This window comes from Heptranchias perlo, chromosome 27 (genome assembly GCF_035084215.1).
Source record: "Heptranchias perlo isolate sHepPer1 chromosome 27, sHepPer1.hap1, whole genome shotgun sequence".
Taxonomy (NCBI): domain Eukaryota; kingdom Metazoa; phylum Chordata; class Chondrichthyes; order Hexanchiformes; family Hexanchidae; genus Heptranchias; species Heptranchias perlo.
In genome coordinates this window covers 6,721,021-6,744,267 of record NC_090351.1, presented here as the reverse complement: position 1 = coordinate 6,744,267, position 23,247 = coordinate 6,721,021, and the positions used below count along the sequence as shown (strand labels likewise).

At 42.8% G+C, this 23,247-nt stretch overlaps 2 protein-coding genes across 3 annotated transcripts in view; one reads left to right on the top strand and one right to left on the bottom strand.

Annotated features, from left to right (window-relative positions):
• Positions 1 to 23,247, bottom strand: part of LOC137344365 (AT-rich interactive domain-containing protein 2-like) — a 309,213-nt gene that overhangs the window by 121,007 nt on the left and 164,959 nt on the right. The window contains exon 3 of the mRNA XM_068007259.1: positions 1,637 to 1,734. Coding sequence (XP_067863360.1) covers positions 1,637 to 1,734 — 98 coding nt within the window. The remainder of the gene's footprint in view (positions 1 to 1,636; positions 1,735 to 23,247) is intronic.
• Positions 1 to 23,247, top strand: part of tmem9 (transmembrane protein 9) — a 571,911-nt gene that overhangs the window by 445,959 nt on the left and 102,705 nt on the right. The window lies entirely within an intron of this gene.

Here is a 23,247-nt window from a genome sequence, read left to right as displayed (position 1 = left end):
GTCACCCTGCAATCACATCTCAGTAATGGTTATTGGATCAAACCCATTTATCTCTATTTGTGCCATTAATTCATCTATCTTGTTACGAATGCTTTGTGCATTCAGATATAGTGCCTTTAATATTAACTTACTATTTTTCTCTGATGTGCCCTATTACCTTTGTTAAACTCTGTCCCTTCCTGACACACTCTGCTTGTTTTTATCCAAATCGCTACTCTGCTCTACAGCCTTGACTTTTCTCTTTAGACTTGTAAATTTACCTTTACCTGTACCCTCCCCTCCTCCTATTAGGTTAAAGCCCTATCTACCGCCCCAGTTGTTCGATTCATCAGGACACTGGTTCCAACCTGGTTTAAATGGAGCCCGTCCCAACGGAACAGCTCCCTCTTTCCCCAGTACTGGTGCCAGTGCCCGTGCCCCATGAATTCAAACTCCTGCTTCCCACGCCACTCTTTCAGCCACTCATTTAACCATGTAATCCGTTTGTCCCTATTTGTACGTGGCTCAGGTTGTAATCCAGAGATTACACCTTTGAGGTGCTGCTTTTTAATTTGGACCCTCACTCTTCAAACTCCCTCAGCAGAACCACATTCCTAGATCTACCTATGTCGTTGGTTCCTACGTGGGCCATGACAACTGGATCCTCCCCCTAAAAGATCTTCTCCAGCCACGAGGAGATGTCCTTAACCCTGGCACCAGGCAGGCAACACAGCCTTCAGGACTTCCGGTCGCGGCTGCAGAGAACAGTATCTATCCCCCGACTGTACTATCACCAACTCTACCACATTCCTTTTTGCTCCTCCCACTTGAATTGCCTCCTGTACCACGGTGCTGTGGTCAATATGCCCATCCTCCCTGTAGTCTTTGTTCTCATCCACACATTTGTTTCAAAGTTAATTTTTCCATTGGTGTTTTGTTCACCAACAGTGTGTCTCCATTATCTACCTCCAAAATTAGTTGACCGATTGCAAATACAGATGGTATATTGTCCAAGCCAAAACGTCTTAACATCAAGATAGATCCCCGGCCATCTTTAATAGAAGACTCAGATTCTGGTGCAACACAATCCCCCTTCAGTAATTAATTTCCTTCGCAGTTTGTGAAATGCACATGCCGACTTGCAGGATATCTGCTAGATTTTCTCCAAAGGAGTTTTCTATTTTTTTGTATGGTGCCAGGAAAGCCCTCAAAATCCAAGTATCTCTCCCCTTTTGTTCCTCTCTCTACCACTAATGGAAACTAATGGTTTCTGGTGCTTCATGGCAATGTTCTGAATGATATCTACATGCAGTCAGTAGTGGAAGGACTGCACAACTGCCCCGGGCAGTCCATTATCAACATAAAAACTTAATTTTTTTGATACTGAATCAAAAAAATGCAGGAAGCCAAAATTTTCACACAATATAGAAAATGAAAAGGTACAGGCTGGAAAAAATATAGCACGCTCCTGAAAGTATTAAAAACACCAAATGGGCTTCTATTCAGAGATAAACAACTCATCCTCAAAACTTAAAAATGGCACAGCAAATTACCATTTGGTTAACTTCTGACAAATTTTACATGTACTCAAGTCAGCAGAGAGTAGAATCCAATATGCAAGAAGGATGATGAGTCTTATTTCCCCATTATTACTCACCTCAGGTAGTACTGCTTCAAAGCAAAAGCTGCATTGGCGCAACCTCTTGGAAAGTTGAACTCCTCCAAAAGATCTGCCCAGAGACCCTTATCCGTTACCTGAAAAGTAAATGCAGGCACATTAAGGCTGTGAACAACACATATTGATGATGTTAATTTTTTCCTCTCCTCCTCCGCTTTCTACTATGCTAATCATAAAATTATACAGTCAAAGTTGTATTATGGTAGCTAGAGGTGAAGTTCAGTTAATTCATTAAATACAATGCTGAGAGACTTAATTTCTTGTCTTTGCGTTATTAGTCAAATGTCACGTTATATTAAAGCCAGGATTGACAACCGACAAGTCAACAAGCCAAAGTGATGATCCTGGCAGATTTTTTCCTCCTCCAAAGCTTTATTTAGTGCTCCAAAAGGCTAGATTTTCATGCTAATTCTGTTGAATCCAACATGAATTTATACTAACAGTGCAAATTCCAGAGCCCTGGAACAATCCTGGCCCACCTCAGACTTTGGTAAGAGACTCTCTGATCCAATTCAGACCCCGTGGAACCATGTGGGTTACATAGGTCCCACTTAGAAATCCTACACACCGAAAATGTCCATCACTGCATTGACTACTCCCACACAGCAAGTTCCTCCCTGCCTCCCTTGGCATTTGAACAGGGATTAACTGAAGAAACCTGGAATTTAGTAACAGTACCACTAACAGTTCACTAACAATTTACCTTCCATTGGATATAATGGAGATGTACCAGAAAGCACAGGAAGCAGACTGATCAGGTTGATTCTTCTGCTTAGATTCATATCAACTGCGAAGAGTAATTCAACACTATGTTGTAATGTTTAACTATTCACTTCATCTGTCTCCACCTTGTAAAATTGAGTCAAGTCAACACTATCCAACAAGAGTCCAAGCAGCTTGTGCCATAAATGCCTCATTTTATGAAATCCAAGTAAACCTTTCAGCACGTGTAGGGATCTCGAGAGTGATGAATTGAAAAACTGGTATTCAATACTGAAGGCCTATGATAAAGACAACAATTCGGAGGAGGGCAATGAGCAAGACCGCTGTGGAGCAGGTGGTTGCCAAAGATAGGGGCCTAAAGTGCAGAAATGCAGTAATAATAAGGAATTCCACAGTCAAAGGGATAAAATTATAGAATCATAGAAGTTTACAACATGGAAACAGGCCCTTCGGCCCAACATGTCCATGTCGCCCAGTTTATACCACTAAGCTAGTCCCAATTGCCTGCACTTGGCCCATATCCCTCTATACCCATCTTACCCATGTAACTGTCCAAATGCTTTTTAAAAGACAAAATTGTACCCGCCTCTACTACTGCCTCTGGCAGCTCGTTCCAGACACTCACCACCCTTTGAGTGAAAAAATTGCCCCTCTGGGACCCTTTTGTATCTCTCCCCTCTCACCTTAAATCTATGTCCCCTCGTTATAGACTCCCCTACCTTTGGGAAAAGATTTTGACTATCTACCTTATCTATGCCCCTCATTATTTTATAGACTTCTATAAGATCACCCCTAAACCTCCTACTCTCCAGGGAAAAAAGTCTCAGTCTATCCAACCTCTCCCTATAAGTCAAACCATCAAGTCCCGGTAGCATCCTAGTAAATCTTTTCTGCACTCTTTTTAGTTTAATAATATCCTTTCTATAATAGGGTGACCAGAACTGTACACAGTATTCCAAGTGTGGCCTTACTAATGTCTTGTACAACTTCAACAAGACATCCCAACTCCTGTATTCAATGTTCTGACCAATGAAACCAAGCATGCTGAATGCCTTCTTCACCACCCTATCCACCTGTTACTCCACTTTCAAGGAGCTATGAACCTGTACTCCTAGAATAGACAGACACTTTCTTAGTTGTAACAGAGTCTCAAATGGTGTGTTGGCTCCCAAGTGCCAGGGCAAGGGCTATCATGGAGCAGGTGCATAAAACTTTATACGAACACAAATTTGATGGACTGAAAAAGACCAGCTGCTCCAACAAGCCTACTCCAGAACACGATGGCCGGAGCATCATGACTAAATACTTCATCCCATCCTACAACACCCCGCCCCTCTTCCCACACTTTGAAGGGGGAAGGAAACAGCCAAAAGTGATGGATAATGTTGGAACCAATGAATAGCAGCAAACAAAACTGTGGCCTTGCAAAGCGAGTTTCAGCAATTATGAGATAAAGAGCAGGATCACCAGAATAATAATCTCAGGATTACGTCTGGTGTCACATTCTAAGAAGCACAGGAATAGTAATATGGGAGAATTAAATGGTAGTTGGAGAGATAGTGTAGGAGGGAAGTGTTCAGATCCTTGGGACAATGGGACCAATTCTGGGGCAAAAGTGACCTGTACAGGATAGACAGGGTTCATCCGAAGAAGTCTGGGACTAATGTCTTCACTGGGAGACTAACTGGTGCTGTGGGGGAGGGTTTAAACTAGCATAGCAGGGGGAAGGAGAAAAAAAAACAAGATGAGGAAGGAAAAGCAAAAGGGATAAAGCGTGAAGGAAAGATGAGAGAAAAACAGATCGGAGGAATAGGTAGAAGAATGCATAAAATTGCCAAATGAACAGAGAGAAGAACTATGACATCAAGGAGCCTAGCAAATCTAAAGTCAATGGGGGCCATGGGAAAAACTCTCCAGTGGCTGCAGCCAGCCTGACACAAAGGACATTACAAGAACAGGGCAGAGGCTGCGGACTTTGTGGTGAGTGACTCACCTCCTGATCCCTCAAAGCCTCTCCACCATCTACAAGGCTCAAGTCAGAAATGTGATGGAACATTCATCACTCGCCTGGATGGGAACAGCTGTAGCAACACTTAAGAAGCTCGACACCATCCAGGACAGAGCAGCGACAAAGCTTGATTGGTACATCAGCTACTGAATTCAATATTCACGCCCTCCACTATCAGCACATTGTGGCTGTAGTATGCATGGTCTACAAGGTGATCTGCAGCAACTCACCCAGCATGCATTGACAGCTCCTCCCAGCCCCGCAGCCTTTACACCAAGAAAGACAGCAGCAGCAATGTCGTGGGAACACCATCACCTCCAAGTCACACACCATCCTGACTTGGACAGACAATGCCACTGCTTTTAATGGGACAAAATTCTGGAATTCCCTACCGAACACCATCATGGGAGCACCATCAGCACAAGGACTGCAGTGGTTCAAGGAGACGGTCCATCACCACCTTCGCAGAGCAGCTAGGGATGGACAATAAATGCAGCTTTGCCAGCATCACCCACATCCCAAGAACAAATGAAAAAAATTCTGTTAATAAGCTTACTTAGCAAATTGATGCCTATATGCTATGGGGAGGTGGGGGAGAAAACGCTGCAGTTAAGCCAATATGCTTTTATGTTATGGACATACCTTTTTTTGTGATACTTTTAACTTGTTCCTACTAATACCAGTCCCAGAACTGTAGGCACAGGTAGCTCACATGAATGTTATGTGGCTCAATGCCCTTTCCAGAGATAACCAAAGTTTGGAAGGACATAACCTATAATTCTACTGCTAGCTGTTTTTCACACATGTAGCCACAATTTATACTTCACTGAAATCCCAGTGACAACAATGCGCTCCTGGGGGAGCTTACCATCAGTGGTGATTTGTTTTGGAAACAGACAGTGTGCTGATGAATTTTTAAAATTTGTAATTTGTCCAAGGATATCAGGTTTTGCCTACAATGTGTGCATGGAAGACCACTCTGAAGAAGAAATTGTGTCACCAACACGCTTTTGTTATTCCTTCCCTGACCTCCCTCCCCAAACAAAAAGTCAGGGACAATAATAATTTACATTAGTAGCTGAAGCACAAGGCAATCTGTGCTTTAAGTCTAACTGGCTTTTAAAAGCTGCACTGACTTCATTACTTGTACTTTTCTTTGGAGATCCAAAAGAACAATTTTACATTAAGACCTCTGTACTATAACTCAATTCCATAAATGTAATTCAAATTCAATTTGTCTGTTACCTGATGTACTCAAGTAGATTTAGAGACAGGTTGGTCAGTAACTGTATAACTGCAATAAATACAGAATACTGCACTCCTGACAATGTTAAAAATGGTTCTGTAACCCACCAGTGAAATTAAGTGCAAGTAAATTATGAAAGACTTCCTTGATGTAAAAGAACAGAACTGATGCACTATTCTACTGATAGTTTGTTTATTCCAAGGTACTGTTCATTTCTGACTTTTATATCTGCTTGTACTCATCAGTTACAATGTTTTTAATTTCAACTATTTTGAGTTCTCAAGAATGTACATTCATATTTTATGAAGCTACTATACATGTAACGTTCATACAATTATTTTATCAAGCTGTGTATGATACATTCATGCATGTATATTATGAACCTACACCCATATGCTCAAGATAAAGAATCACTGGACTGGGGGTAATATTCTGGCATGGGTGGAGGATTGGTTATCTAACAGGAAGCAGAGAGTTGGGATAAATGGTTCATTCTCGGTGTTCCGCAGGGGTTGGTGCTGGGTCCCCAACTCTTTACAATCTATATTAACGATTTGGAGGAGGGGACAGAGTGTAACATATCAAAGTTTGATGATGATACAAAGATGGGAGGGAGAGTAGAGAGTGAGGAGGACATAAAAAACCTACAAGGGGATATAGACAGGCTGGGTGAGTGGGCGGAGATTTGGCAGATGCAATACAATATTGGAAAATGTGAGGTTATGCACTTTGGCAGGAAAAATCAGAGAGCAAGCTATTATCTTAATGGCGAGAAACTGGAAAGTACTGCACTACAAAGGGATCTGGGGGTCCTAGTGCAAGAAAATCAAAAAGTTAGTATGCAGGTGCAGCAGGTGATCAAGAAGGCCAACGGAATGTTGGCTTTTATTGCTAGGGGGATAGAATATAAAAACAGGGAGGTATTGCTGCAGTTATATAAGGTATTGGTGAGACCGCACCTGGAATACTGCATACAGTTTTGGTGTCCATACTTAAGAAAAGACATACTTGCTCTCGAGGCAGTACAAAGAAGGTTCACTCGGTTAATCCCGGGGATGAGGGGGCGGACATATGAGGAGAGGTTGAGTAGATTGGGACTCTATTCATTGGAGTTCAGAAGAATGAGAGGCGATCTTACTGAAACATATAAGATTGTGAAGGGGCTTGATCGGGTGGATGCAGTAAGGATGTTCCCAAGGATGGGTGAAACTAGAACTAAGGGGCATAAATTTAAAACAGAAATAGACAGTTTCCTAGAAGTAAAGGGAATTAGGGGTTACGGGGAGCGGGCAGGAAATTGGACATGAATTTAGATTTGAGGTTAGGATCAGATCAGCCATGATCTTATTGAATGGCGGAGCAGGCTCGAGGGGCCGATTGGCCTACTCTTGCTCCTATTTCTTATGTTCTTATGTTCTTATATACATATTTACATTAACACATTTTAGATGATTATACATGCGAGTACATTCATTATATATATTATTTAATGAAGCTATTATATAGTGTAACAAGTTGACACCGGCCTAGGACCCAATGGGCAATTAGACACGCAGACTATGGTATCCAAACTAATGAGTTTATTCACCCACGTTCAGTTTGTTACATATCCCCCATCAGCAAAGAGCTAGAGGCTCAAGTGATTTCTATCGTAAGACGCGGCCTTCGAGAGAGGGCAACTGCCTTCCCATGTGTTGCCCCCGGCTCCATGCTCAATTGTTGCCTTCCCAATCATTTCACCCAGTTCTTGCCGCCCATATTCACGTTCCACTGTACAAGTTTGCTCAGCGCTTGGTGCTCCAATTTGAGGTGGAGCTTCAGACTTAGTTAGGCCTCCAACCATGACTTGGTCAACTATGCAGACTGTATCGGTTCCTACTGCTATCCACTGCTCCTTATTCTCTCTCTCTTCTTTGACCTCATCATATCCAGAGAATGGAAACCCTGCTGGTGTATTGGACCCTTCTTCATTTTTGCCCTCTCCAAGCTCAGTCTACTTGGTCTCTTTTCCAATGCACACTCGAAAAACTGCTGGCAGCCATGTGCCCTCATACAGCATTGTCCTCTCAGCAGCCTCAGCCAAAGGCCCACCAATAATAGACCTGAGGGAAGGAATATTCACCTGACCTACTTCCTGGTGTGGAGCAGGTTTCTTATGTTTCTCTTTCCACGGCGTAACAACCTCTGTTGCTGTTATATCTTTGGACTTTTCCTCCTTGAATTCTTCCCTTATATACTCTCTGACAAATGTCTGTAGATGTCGAACTCTCCACTGTCCGCAATGGCATTCTATCCTATAACATCGTGAACAAATTCTGGTGGTGGCTATGGAACCCATTCCTCGGGTTTTTCAGAGATTCGAACTGGTTTCTCAACCGCTGCTCCTCGACTGCATTGTTTTTTCCGGCCATGAGCGCTTGGCATCGTCCTCCATATTGCTCTGGTTTTCCTGCTGATCTAGCTTCTGAGGTGCTGATTCTTCTTTGCACTTTCCAATGAAAGTTTTAGTGGCCCAATCTCCAGGAGACTCCAACTTGATTACGGGTTTATCAGCTGCTTCATTAGCTATCTCCACAGTATCCTCCTCGAGCCTCATCAGCCCTTTCTGTGTCTTTACACTGTTCAGGTACAGCCACATCAGTTTCTTGTCTGACTTTATTTGGGTTTCCTCTTTGATTCTCTCAAGCTGTGCCGATTACATGACCTCAAGTTTGTCATCTCAAACAGCCTCAACCATTTCTGTTTCACCTTCTTTACCTCAGTTATGGTGGTTCCAATTTATTTTTTTTGCATAGTCCTTCAATATTTGGCTCTTGCTCTATAATTTCAGTTGCAGGAATCAAAGTTTCAACTACTTGTCCCTGCGTACTCTGCTCATCAGTTCTTTCAAGGGTTTTAGTGATCTCTTCAGATGCTGCCCCTGTCATTTCAGCTTCCAAATTTTCAGCAACAGCGTCCCCATGCTTTTTGGTTTCAACCATCTGTTGCACAAGCTCAACTCTAGTGAACTGCTCCTGTGCTACTTTATCATTGTTGGTTGTCATCTTTTGTACATCCTCTTCAATTCTTTCAATCTCTTCCTGCTTTGTAATTTCAAGATCGCCTTTGCCTTCATGCATAGACTTAACTTTCTTCTACTGTCATCTCCACTGGACTGACTTCAATAGTCTCTTCACAACGTATAACACCTCATTCACTCCCACTGCTGGAGTGATTTTGATGGTCTCTCTGCATCCAGCAACTTGTTCTGCTCCCTCATATAGGAGTGGCTTCCATGGTCTCCTCACATTCTGTATGAACCTTTTCCATGCCACTTGCTTGAATAACTTCATCAGGCTGCTTACATGTAGCCTTTGGCTTTTCCCAATCCTCAGCCTTCAACTGACTTGTCCAACCCTCAAGCCCATTTCTCTTGCCCGGGCTCAGCCTGGGCCATTTCTCGGTCCTCCTCCAAGCCAGAGATGGTCTTGTACCTCTGAACCTCTCTGTCAAGCAACCAAAAAGTTCCAAAATGCAACCTCCTTATGGAGCCTCTTCTCGTTTTCCAGCCCTCCGCTAGTCCCCTACAAGGAAGCGAGTTGCTCCTGGGAGGTCTTATTGTTCTGAGGACTCTCGTCGAGACCTGCCAACTTGTTCCTGTACTCTTCCAAGTTGCCTTCAATTTCCTTGACTATCGTCAGTGCGTCAAAAAGATCACTGCAAATTTGAAGATCTTTCTACCTGTTCATCGATGAATTGCTTCCTTTGATCTACAGTCGCCTCTTGCTTCATTTGAAGAGCTACAACCTCTTCAACATGGGTCTTCTTGTCGGTTGCACAGACGGACTAGAGCCTCTGAATTTGGGAGGTCAGCTCCGCAACCTGTGCGTCCAACTCTTGCAGCTTCTGCTCCAGCTCATTCCTCTCTCTCTCTCTCTCTTCAAGGCCTGACTGATTATTTTCCAAAGCCTGAATCCATTTAGTGAGCATCTCTAGTTCAGCCTCCTTCTCAACCTTCAATGTCTTGTACTGCCTGACAACAGAAGGCTTCTTATTGCAAAGCCTTTCCGACTCTTCCTTGAGCAATTTGCTCTCTCTTTCAGCTTCCATCTCTCTCTCAAAACTGAGCAGGGTGTCCTCTTTCACCCTCAGGATTTGCTCGAGGGTCTCCAACTTCAAGTGGAGATTGGGAAAAGCTTGTTGGCCGCCCGCTCTTTACTTTGCTGGCACCTCAGTTTCTTGTCCACATCCTTTTTCATCAGGGAGACCCAATCCCACTTCTGACACCATATGTAACAAGTTGACACTGGCCTAGTTACCAGTGGGCAATTAGGCACGCAGACTGTGGTATCCAAACTCATGTGGTTCATTCACCCACGTTCAGTCTTTACATTATACAACACACCAGACAGGGATAGGTATTACTTTTCAGCCTACCACTTATCCCTCTCAGTTTCTCTCTCATCGAACTCTCCCTCAGTCCCTTCCTCTCCGAACTCTCCCCCCCCCCCCCCACCCCCACCCAACTGAACCATTTCCCAGCCTTTTATTCTTCCAGGCTGGGAGTTGTTAAAGGCAATTAATGTTAACAACCTCTTATCTCAGATACAACTCTCACTCTGTTACAATATGAATACATATCTTGTGCCATTGTATGATTGAGGATACATTCATATAGAAATTTTGTGATATTATATATTTAGGTCTACAATCGCACATACTTTGAGTGTACACATCCCCACAGTTTCTGAAATCATTGCAAATCCTGCTGCACGGGGCCTGTAGGAAGAGCCTATTGCCACTAGGCTTCCTGCACTCAGAACAATGAAGGTTGGGTGACCTGTGCAGCTTGTCTGGCCCTGGTTTGAGGTTAGATAGAGCTGGGGACAGTAGAGAGGAGTCCTACCTACTAGCAGCCAGGTTGGATGGGGTTACATCAAAACTTTAGCACAGAAACAGGCCATTCAGCCCAACTGGTCTATGCCAGCGTTTATATGAGCCTCCTCCCTCCCTACTTCATCTAACCCCATCAGCATACCCTGCTATTCCTTTCTCCCTCATGTGCTTATCTAGCTTCCCCTTAAATGCATCTATGCTATTTGCCTTAACTACTCCTTGTGATAGTGTATTCCATATTCTTTAGGTAAAGATTCTCCTCTTGAATTCCGGATTGGATTTATTAGCAACTTTTTTTTTAAGACCTCTAGTTTTGGACTCCCCCACAAGTGGAAACATTTTCTCTAGGCCTACCCTATCAAAATCTTAAAGACCTCTATCAAGTCACCCCTCAGCCTTCTCTTTTCTAGAGAAAAGAGCCCCAAGCTGTTCAGCCTTCCTGATAAGGATATCTTCTCAGTTCTGGTATCATCCTTGTGAATCTTTTTTGCATCCTCTCCAATGCCTCTATATCCTTTCTAAACTATGGAGACCAGAACTCTATACAATACTCCAAGTGTGGTCTAACTAAGGTTCTATACAAATTTAACATAACTTCTTTGCTTTTCAATTCTATTCCTCTAGAAATGAACCCTAGTGCTTGACTTGTCTTTTTTATGGCCTTATTAACCTGTGACGCTACTTTAGTGATTTGTGTATCTTTTCCCTAGATCCCTTTGTTCCTCTATCCTGTTTAGACTATTATCCAAGCAGTATGTGGCCCTCTTATTCTTCCTACCAAAATGCACCACCTCACACTTATCGATACTGAAATTCATTTGCCAATTACACGCCCATTCTGTAAGTTTATTAATGTCCTCTTGCATTTTGATGCATTCTTCCTTTGTATTAACTACACCCAATTTGGTGTCGTCTGCAAATTCTGAAATTGTACTTCCAATTCCTGAATCCAAATCATTAATGTAAATTGTGAAGAACAGTGATCCCAGCACCAATTCCTGTGGAACACCACTTCCCACCTTTTGCCAGTTTGAGTAGCTACTCTTAACCACATCTCTGTTTTCTGTTTTGTAACTAACCTGCTATACAAACATACAAATTAAGAGCAGGAGTAGGCAATTTGGCCCCTTGAGCCTGCTCTGCCATTTGATAAGATCATGGCTGATCTGATTGCGACCTCAACCCTACTTTCCCGTCTACCTATTATAATCATTGACTCCCTTGTTAATCAGGAATCCATTCTGCTACCTGTCTCCTGACTCCACATGCCCCTCATGGCTAGGGGGATTGGTGCCCCTCATGGCTAATGGGTGAGTTGCTGCACTGAGGGAGCAGTTTGTGTTCAGTGAGTCTCCAAGAATGGACCCCAGGCTGTTTGGTAATTTTCCAGTTCCAGTCAGAGACCAAAAGTTCTCATTCTGATTGGCAAGATGACCCACATGTTCCAGCAGCATTCTGCCACAAATGAGGGGGCACATCTTCTTGCAACTAGTACTGAGTGGTGCCAACCTTCATGTTGTGGAGGGCCCTTTAGCTGGGTCCTCTGGGATTACGCAGCTGGTCATGCTCAGAATGGCCGGAAGAGGAGGCACTCCAGAATATGTGAAGAAGGGTTCCGTTCTGGCCTAAGCCCTTCCAGGAGCCCAAATGGGAACTTTCAAGAAGCCACAGACCTAGCTTCAGGCTCAGTGTTATAGTAACAGTGGGGTGATTCTGGCTCTCTACTAGTTTTTTCTGAGGATATATGAATGGTAGGCAATGTAGGAGGGTTGGCAGGGAGGTCCAGGTTCCATTCCCAGCCATGGGTTATGTACCATATCACTTGGATCTGAGCTGCCCATTAATAGCATCTGAAATTTGGGAGATAAGGAGTCCTCCTTCTTGTATTGGAAGGTGAAGGCTTTAGAGGCATATTCGCAGCCTTTTTGCCCACCCAGAAGAACGCGGGCAATGTTCAGATCACGGAATAGTCAGGACTGACTGACAGGCTGCATCTGAAATAGGCAGAGGAAAATGTTCATCTTTACTGTATTCATACTACACAAAAGAGTGATATGGGCAGGTTGTTCCATCGGATTAGTTCAGAGTATATGCTGGTGGTGGGTGGGAGAGGGAGAGAAAGAGAATTCCTTTTATACAGGTGGCAAGTATCAGTATATGAATGCCATGGTATCTGAAGTCAGCCCCTGACCATGCAAAGGCATAGCATTCCCATATCTGTGTGGGAATATCCTGTGGGCGACATGCCTACTGTTTTAGTTTAGTTTGTAACCAGAGAGTCGTCCAAACTCTGATACTTGTACAATCATGTATTGTTTAGACTTTTGAAATAATTTACCCACCATAAAATGATACTGTCCTTGGTACTAGATTAATTTACATTCAAACTTATTCACAATAAATTGCTGACATGTTATATCAGTTCCTATTCATTTGGATATCTCTTTCTGCAACCCAAAAAACAAGCGAATTGCACAGTTGTACAGTACATTTTAGTCTTTAAAGTTGAAGTGCAATATTAAAACTGTACCAATAGTCTCAAGACATTATCTGAACAGCTGGGTCAAATGTAAGGACTGTAATATGTAAATTCCAGATAGGTTGCACGTATTAATCCATTAACATTAAATTTTGTCAATTATAAAATTGAGTATGCCATTAACTGGCACATCCCTTTAAAAGATCCCATTTAAAGATAATGTACCAACTAAACAGTTATAGTGTCACTACACACTGGAATTGCTAATTAGGTAGACTTTGACTGGTTACCCACTGAGTTATACTCCTGAAGCAAACTATTCCACAAACTGGGAAATCAACTAAAGCATTTAATTAACCATCCTTTGTTGCAAACCAAAATAATGCCTCCTGGTTCTCATATCATACTCACCTCACGAGCCAAACTCCAGATGTTAGTTTTAAGGCAGGAACTCCAGTCAGGTGAAACATTTTACACAGTGTATACATACTTTATTGCAGCCTTTTCCCCCCCAACCCAATTTTCTCCCCTCTTCTCCTGAAGGCCTCAACTCATACAGGTTGATGGCAGCTCTTCAGTACCTCATCCAAGTGGCCACTCTTCTTAAAGCAAAAGGGGCTGAAGGGTTATGGAAACAGGGTAGATAAATGTGATTAGAACTATTTGCTCACATGGACCATAAAGGCCAACACGAACGACTTGGGCCGAATGTCCTGTTTCTGTGTTATAACTTCTATGTATTTCTATGTGCGAGTATCAACTGTAATGATCCTAAGTGGCTGGACCAGGGGAAGGTGGCTGTGGCTCAGTTGGTAGCACTCTTGCCTCTGAGTCAGAGGATTGTGGCTTCAAACCCCACTCCAGAGCCTTGAGTACAAATCTAGGCTGACACTCCAATGCAGTACTTGGGGATTGCAGCAGTGTTGGAGGTGCCGTCTTTCAGATGAGACATTAAACCGAAGCCTCACCTGTCTGCTCAGGTGGACATAAAGGATCGCATGGCACTATTTCGAAGGGGCGCGGGATTACAATACAAGGGAACGCAGCCAATTTTTCCCCACCTTAGTTCATTTTATCACACCAGTTGCCACCTTAGCTAACTCAGCACAGATCAAGAATCAAACCTACAACATTCTGGTCTGCATGGCTTTTTACATCAGGTGGTGCCTTTACCCATTAGGGGACCTCATTACCGTCTTGTAGTTTCACTTCACTCTTTGGGAATCTGGTGTAGGCCCTTGAGACAAAGTACACAAACGTATTTGACTACAGAACATTCAGATACTGTGTTTACAATGCAAGAACTATTAAAAAACAGTTCAGGGGAAAGGTCAGGTGACAGAGTACAGAGACTGTAAAGGCATTTGTACCTAGTAGTGCAGGTGCTATAACCCCCACCCACTCTCCCTTATTTATATTTTCACTCAGCATTGCTCTTTATCAGGAACTGGAGTCAGGAAGTCCATGAAAAAGTGTGCTCTGATTCCAGTTCGAACATGACAAAAGGGCTCACTTTCTTTCAGGGAAGAAGAATCTAAAGACACTGGAAGCCAGTCAGAACGTTCTTGCACACCCCCTAACCACCAATTCAAGAACAAAGAATTACTGGGAAAAATCACCTGCTTATTCTCTTGTTCAGGGAGCAGTGAAGATAGAAACATTTTTTGTCAAAGTATGCATTCACTGACATATGATATGATCCCAGTTTACATTTATGTGCGATTAAAAGAATGTACAGTTTTCTTGCTCTTTTGCTTTGCTGTCCTTAAACAGGTGTTTATATCTATGAAGAAAGATAGAAATCACATTTTAAGAGACCTTTGAATCCCCACAAAACCCAACTGCTAGAAGACAAAACACCTGCAGAAAGCTCTTGCTTCACACTGCTAGTTTGGGTTACAGTTTGCTGAATTCCTCATATCCTTTACTGATCCCCTCTATAAACTCAATCTCATTTTGGTACAAGGAAATATTGGCAGACGATAAACAGGCCCCATGCATTGAAACAGATTAAATGAAATTTATGAGAATGCTCTCGTCAGCCAGCATTACAAAAGCAAATCATCCAAGTAGGGGTAAATACAAATCCCTCAAGTTAACTTTAGATTGGTTGCCTCTACAGGCACACACATTATGAGCACTCTAAACATAGAATCCACTCTTCAAACTCTTGCCTACTGTGCGTGTCTCCCCAATCCACCATTGCTGGCAGAGCTTTCTAGCTATTTCCCTGATTTTTTTTGACTCTTTGAAAAGCTTACTCAAAATTTATCTGTGTGTTTTCACTTATTGTCCCAGCTTCTCTCCTCCTTCCTACTACGAATGTTTTGCGACATAAAAAGCACTATTTTTATTAATTCATTCTTGGGATCTGGGCATCGCTGGCAAGGCCAACATTTATTGCCCATCCCTAGTTGTCCTGAGGTGGTGGTGGGCCACCTTCTTGAACTGCTGAGCAGTTTGATACAACTGAGTGGCTTATTGGCCACTTCAGACGACAGTTAAGAGTCACATTGGTATGGGGCAGGAGACACATATAGGCCAGTAACATAACCACTGTGTTACCATACGCATTTTGTAAGTTGCTGGATAGCTAACAAATTTAAATACTATTAACATTCATTCCTGATAGGAAAGCACAGAAAATAGTCAGCCATGGTTCAATAGAAATAAGAAGACAAGTATTGAATATGAAGGACAAAACCACTTTGTTGTGTCCATCACTAGGATAACTGTAACCATCTTGAATAAGTTCCTTTTATATTAGTACATGCAATTATCTTCATTCCAAACGGAGATGGAACTGACACCACTGCCATCTGAATGACATTAGACTAACAAAACAACTTTTTTTTAAAAAGATGTAATACCATAGGATATTCAGCATTTCTAAACTGCTTAAGATTCTGTCCATTGTGGATAGAAGAATGTTGAACCCCCTCCCACCTTCTAGCTGAGGTTGCTGCTGTAGTATATTTGAGCAAAAGGGTTGACCGTTATGCCAAGTCAATATCTTGACTTTGACCACTGGGCATAGTGCTGGAGGATGGTAAAAAGCCTAGAACGTTTCACGGTCTGGACCAGCACCATGACAACAACTTGAATTTATATTGCACCTTTAACGTAGTTAAATGTCCCAAGCCGCTTCACAGGAGCTGTATCAAACAAAATTTGACACTGAGCCACATAAGGAGATAGTAGGACAGGCGAAGAGATAGGTTTTAAGGAGCGCCTTAAAGGAGGAGAGAGAGATAGAGAGGCAGAGAGGTTTAGGGAGGGAATTCCAGAGCTTAGGGCCTAGGCAGCTAATGGCACGGCTGCCAATGGTGGAGCGATAAAAATCGGGGATACGCAAGAGACCAGAATTAGAGAAGCACAGAGATCGCGGAGGATTTTAGGGCTGGAAGAGGTTACAGATTTAGGAAGGGGCGAGGCCATGGAGGGATTTGAAAAAGATGAGAATTTTAAAATCGAGGCATTGCCAATGTAGGTCAGCGAGCACTGGGGCGATGGGTGAATGGGACTTGGTGCGGGGTAGGGCAGCAGAGTTGTGGATGAGCTCAAGTTTATGGAGGGTGCAACGTGTAAGGCCGGCCAGGAGAGCGTTGGAATAGTCAAATCTAACGGTAACAAAGGCATGGATGAGGGTTTCAGCAGCACATGAGCAGAGGCCAGGGCACTGGTGGAAGTAGGCAGTCTTGGTGATGGAGAGGGTATGGGGTCGGAAGCTCAGCTCAAGCTCAAGCTCAAATAGGATGCCAAGGTTATGAACGATCTGTTCAGCCTCACAATGGCCAGTAAACTGAGTTTGTGGTGGGGACTGAAGACAATGGCTTCGGTCTTCCTAACGTTTAGTTGGAGGAAATTTCTGCTCATCCAATACTGGATGTTGGACAAGAAGCATGACAAATCAGAGGCAGTGGAGGGATCGAGAGAGGTGGTGGTGAGGTAGAGCTGGGTGTCGTCAGCATACATGTGGAACCTGATGTTGTGTTTTTGGATGATGTCGCCGAGGGGTAACATGTAGATAAGAAATGAGGGGGCCAAGGATAGATTCTTGGGGGACTCCAGAGGTAATGATGCGGGAGCGGGAAGAGAAGCCATTGCAGGTGATTCTCTGGTTGCGACTGTATAGATGATCCAGTTTGCTTCCAACCACAATAAGATCTCTATCAAGAGTCCTTTATAAACCCATAGTACAATCATTTATAAGTCTTGCTCCTGGCTCTGGAAAATACCAAGAATTATCTCAAACTTGGGCCAAAAATATCACATGGTTTGCAGGCGTTAATTAGGCACTTGAAAATGCAGCTGATAATATGCCATGAAACTGCTCTTGGGACAAATGCATGGAGCGCATAATACACTGTTCAACAGATAACAGGTCCTTCATCCTTGGTCATTTGAAGGAAGATCAGAAATCTTCAAAAGCTAGTAAGTATCCAGAGCACAACACTACAAATAAACAGGCAATTTGAGCTGCACTAAAAGTGTAGTCATGATTGTGGTCAGAAATATGAGGAAATCTTTTCAGTCTATAATTAAAAGATTGCTCAAATGTCTCGTTTCACTAACACCATAATATAAAAGTGGGGCAGCCCAGTACAAAGATTTGTAGGCTTAGCATGTTAGCCCAAATCTCTGTTGATAACTCATTCCAATACTACTCAGCTCCATCCCATCAAACTGTCTCCATGCACAGTGAATGTTGACTGTTTTCTTATAGTCTCTAGTCACAATAGGTACCCAAATGATGTCTGAACTGTTCTCAAAAGTTTGTACTGATGCTTTGCCATGCTGGATGTATGCCGTTATTCCTTTGTTGCACAGTGCTCTCTATCCAAGATTCCCTCTTCCCTAGTTCACAGTCTCCAGGCAAGAGACTAGATGAAACAGATCAAGCCTATCTGCCTGAATAGGAAAAATAGGAACTGGATCAACCAAGAATTCAGCATTTGGTTGACTCAGACAGAAAATGAATGAGTATTAATGGTGGCAGTTTCACTGGAATGTCATACACCATAGCAACAGAGAGCTTAGCACAAATGATATTGTTGTCCATTCTCATCTCCAAAAAAATACTATTCATTGTGAAGAGAACTGGAGGCAAGTTCAGAACAAGTTTACAAAAATTTTCTAAAACGCCCAGAATATATTTATATATAATTGCTTTTTCTCAGGTTTCCAGAGCATATAGATTTATTTTCTCAACAGATATTCACCAAAGCACATCTGGCATCGGATTCTTGCACATTGCTGCTATAATATGAACACCCATATGCTCTTAGGCAGAAAATCAACCCAGTGTTTGTAATTACTTGTAGACTGTTTCAAAGGGCTTGTATATTGGGATACAATATATTGGTATATTGTAGGTCCAGATAGAATTTAGCCACCAAAGAAGGTGGTCATCTGAAAACTGGAGACTCAGTCATCCTTCTCTGGAAATGACTATAACGCCACCATTATTAATGCTACTCTTATTCACTGATAAGAATGTGGCTACAGAAACTGACAGCACCAGATCTTCACGTCATTTGTCTTGGGCGCTTCTACCATACAGCCGGAACCCAAGAAGATATCACAGTAATCATTCATCTGACAGCAAGGACATCATTGATATATTGCAATATATGCAATACATGGCACAGAGTAAAGTTAGAACCAAGGGAATTAGTGACAACATAGACTGTTGCAATATCCTGCAATAAGAATCGTGCAAATGCTTGGAGAAATTATATTCAAATATCAGATAGCTTTTCTTCCTTCAAGCGTGTTGTCACCTCCCAAATCTGTGTCCATCTAACCGCAACTCCATGTTTGAACCCCTTCAATCAGGTTTCCACCCCTGCTACAGCAGTGAAATGGCCCCTATCAAAGTCACAAATGACATCCTAGGACCGTGGTAAACTTTCCCTCCTCATCCTTTTCGACATGTCTGCAGCCTTTGACACGGTTGACCACACCATCCTCCTCCAACGCCTCTCCGTTGTCCAGCTAGGTGGGGCTGCTCTCGCCTGGCTCCATCCTATCTATACAGTCTTAGAGAATCACCTGCAATGGCTTCTCTTCCTGCTCTATTATCTTGGGAGATCCCCAAGGATCTATCCTTGGCCCCCTATTTCTCATCTACATGCTATCCCTCTGCGACATCATCCGAAAAGACGACAGGTTCCACACGTAAGTTGACAACACCCAGTTCTGCCTCACCACCACCACCTCTCATTCCTTCCACTGCCTCTGATTTGTCACACTTCTTGTCCAACATCCAGTATTGGAAAAGCAGAAATTTCCTCCAATTAAATACTGGAAAGACCGGAGCCATTGTCATCGGTCCCCGCACAAACTCCATTCCCTAGCCACCAATTCCATCCCTCTCCCTGGCCACTGTGAGGCTGAACCAAACCATTCACAACCTTGGCATCTGATAACCCCGAGTTGAGTTTCTGACTCCATATCCCCTCCATCACCAAGATTGCCTACTTCCACCTGCGTAACATCGCCCGTCCCTGCCCCTGCCCCTGCCCCAGCTCATCTGCTGCTAAAACTCTCATCCATGCCTTTGTTACCTGTAGACTCGACTATTCCATATAGCTAAAACACAGCTAGGATTTCTGTTCCTGATTGTTATCCATTGACACTCCAAGATAAGCACACCTGTGGATGCTGAAAGAGTTCTCGCAACTGGCTGCAATTACATCTCCCCCCCCCAAACAACAGTTGAATAACTTGTCACGATTGTTTAGGCTAACACATGAAGAATGACCAACTGGATGTGGTACTGGAAGTGTACTCACAGCATGAGTCGCTGTAATTGGGACAGAAAGGCAGAATTATTTATTTTCAGAAAGCAGTGTTCAACCAGTTCAAACTGGAGCAAGCCTTTGGCTTAGTGGTGGCACACCCACCTCTGAGCTAGCGGTGCAGGGTTTGAACTATGCTCCAGACAGTCCTAGCAAGTGGAGATGCTCCAGGTCTAAATTCTGGATTGACATCCAGCAGGATACCCGTGTCCAGAGGGTTTTATGGGCTACCCCATGATCGTATGGATTGTGGAAGCCCAGAAAACCCTCCCGCTGTATAGATACAAAAATCGTTACAGCCATGGAAGGAGTGTTCACGTCGCAGTCCGTCAGACTCTTAATCAGCCTGTGAATCCTTTCACTGCTTCACACTATTCTCCAAGGAAAGAGCATGAAGATATAAAAACAACCACCAGTTCAAAGTAACATAAGGAGGCGGCAACATTAGCTCCCAATCTCTGGGGTCCTGTCACAAATGGGATGGCCCAGGATTTGGTGCTAGGTCTCCTTCTGTTCATTCTATATTCATTAACCATCTGGGGGATGGCATAGACAGCCCAGCAATTAAATTGACAAATGACATGAATTGTGTGATAGAATCAAGACTGTGGACAAGGGAAATAACACTGCAAAAGGATCTGGAGACTGGGGAAGTGTGCCCAAAATCTGTAAATAACTTCCAGCTATAACTGCAGCTATACAAATAGGTTCACAGAATAAGGGCATAGAATATAGCATAAGTGGGTGATGGTTGAAGGTAACTGGAAGGGAGGAAGACTTGAGAATGATTATTGATTGCTTCCTTAAAGTTCATGCAGTGTCAGAAGTTGCAGCCAAAGCAAACAGGGTTCTGAGCTGTATTGCCTGGAACATTCAATGCAAAAGTAGGGCCACAATAATGTTATATATAAGATCTCATTTGAAGTACTGTGTACAATTTTGGCACCCCTAACTCAGGAAGGACATTGTGGCTCCAGTAAAAGTGCAGAGAGTGGCAACAAAGGTGATCCCTAACCCAAGATCATTAAGCTATGATTTAATGCCTTGGGTTTATAATCACTGGCGAGACATAGACTTAAAGAGGATCGGATCCAGGTATTTTAACTTATTTAAAGGCCTATGAAACATCCAAGTACAGCGTTTTTTCACGTGATGGAGTTGGGTACAGTGAGGGATTAACCATATAAAATAAGAAAGCAGGGACTGAGGTTGGATGTCTGGAAGCTTTACTTTTCTCAGAGAGTGATCGACCTAATAACAACGACTGACGCTTTACATTCCTTCAAGAAGGCGTTAAGATAGATTTCTTAAATAAAGTGATCAAGGCATGGAAGGTGAGAGTTTGGGGTATCCTGGGGTTTTCCTGATCACCTGCAAGGGATTGGAAAGGAATTTTTGATCGAGGACATGAATTGGCTACAGGTCTCTTTATTTTACCTCTCCCTAGTTATGAGAAAGATGGAGGACTGGCACGAGGGGAAACAAGGAGACAAAAAAAATAAGGCCAATGCATATGGGCCTCATGGCCGTTTCTTGTCCTTACAATACAAAATACACAATACCAACACAGTACAAGGGATACCAAAATTAACTATTAAACCCAGCCAATGCTATTACATGCCAATAGCATGATACCTCAATTAGTAAAACTTGCCCCACTGACAATGCCATACAACAATAAACTGGATTTGAATTATGAATGCATAAAACGCTTTACTGAAAAAGAACTTGCTCCTACATTTAGCACAGTTGCTTATTAAAGCGTGAATGAGTGCCAACACCACACCAAAATATTGTGCCAGGTGCATTGCCTTGCCATCAAATTAGAAGAGCATTTCTCAGAGCCTAGTAAAGCACCATCCAGGGAATCAGCAAGTAGAATTTACATTTTTACATTTGGTCTGAGTATAAAAACTGTGTATAAAAACTCTGGCCTCTAGGGAATTTTCACATTTATTAATAGATACATCACATCCAAATAATAAAAATAATACATACAATAAAAACTTGAAGATTATTTTCTAATATGGCAAGGGTGTCCTCCCAGAGCCTACAGAATTAATAAAGATGTTTGAAAGTATACCACAAGCATGTTACACAACCAGAGTGCTCTGAAGAAATTAAACCACGAAAGTTGTGCATTTTACATCAGAAGGTTGGTTAAGGAAAAGGAAATGAACCTTCAAATCGCTATTAATAAAAAAGAATTTCATCTCATTAAAACAATCCTCCTGTAGCTGCACTTTACTGCTCTCCATGTACTTAATGCTGTGTGACCTAACATTAATCATGAGAACAGATTGCAAGTGATCAAAAGGAGAGTTAACAGCAGTAATGGGCAAGTATAAAAGTTTCACTCAGAACTACCTGTACACTGTTAGCTAAACTAATGCCCCATTGTGGTGAATTAAGCATTGCAACAGTGCTCAGACTGGATTACAGTTTAGCTTTACTGTGAAAACAAGCTGGATAAAAACAAGTACAGTAGCCTAATGGTTATGGCACTGGACAAGCAACCAACGGTCACGAATTCAAATCCCACCAGGGCAAGTTGCGAAATTAATTTATGGGCTATCATAAAAATTGAAACCTGCAAGACTGTCGTAAAAAAACAAAATGCCCTTCAGGGGGAGGGCACCTGCTACCCCTATTCGGATTCAGCTACACATGACACCAGCCCCCCAATAACTGGTTGGCTCTGAAGTGGCCTAGCAAGCCATTTAGTTATAAAACAATCTCTAATAAAAGCAAAACGATAAGTTAGACCTATCAGCAACCCAGGCATCACATCAAGACAAGACTTGGGCAATCCCAGCCCAGCTGACACTGCAAGTTGGGAAAACAGTCTCATAGGCTATTCAAACAATGACCCAACACAATTGTACTCAGTCATTTCCATCAGCCAACATCCCAGACTCCATCACCATCCCCAAGCAGGTACTGTCCCATTGGAAGGATAGACTGACAAGAGATTGGGGGGGGGGGGGGGGGGGGGGGGAGGCACAATGATATACAGATGGGTAGGCATGGACCTGGACGTCCTCAACGTTGACAATGAACCCCATAAAGTCTCATGGCTTCAGGTCAAACAAAGCCAAGGAAACATCCTGATTACCACCTCCTCAACTGACAAATCAGGACTTTTTTATATTGAACATACTCGGAGGAAGCACCGAGGGAAACAAAGGCAGGGAATGTACTCTGGGTGGGGGATTTCATTGTCCACTAATTGTGGCTCAGTAGTACAACTACTAATCAAGCTGCCTGAATCGTGAAGGGCATAGCTGCCAAACTAGGCCTGTGACATGTGATGACTGAAGGTAATCTTATATCCTTCAAATTGAAAAACTGCACAACTAAAAACATTTTTAAAATATACAATGGCATTTAAGCAATATTCTGTTCGCAAAAATATAACATATTTTGAGCTCTAGTGCATTAGTTGCACCAAAGTTT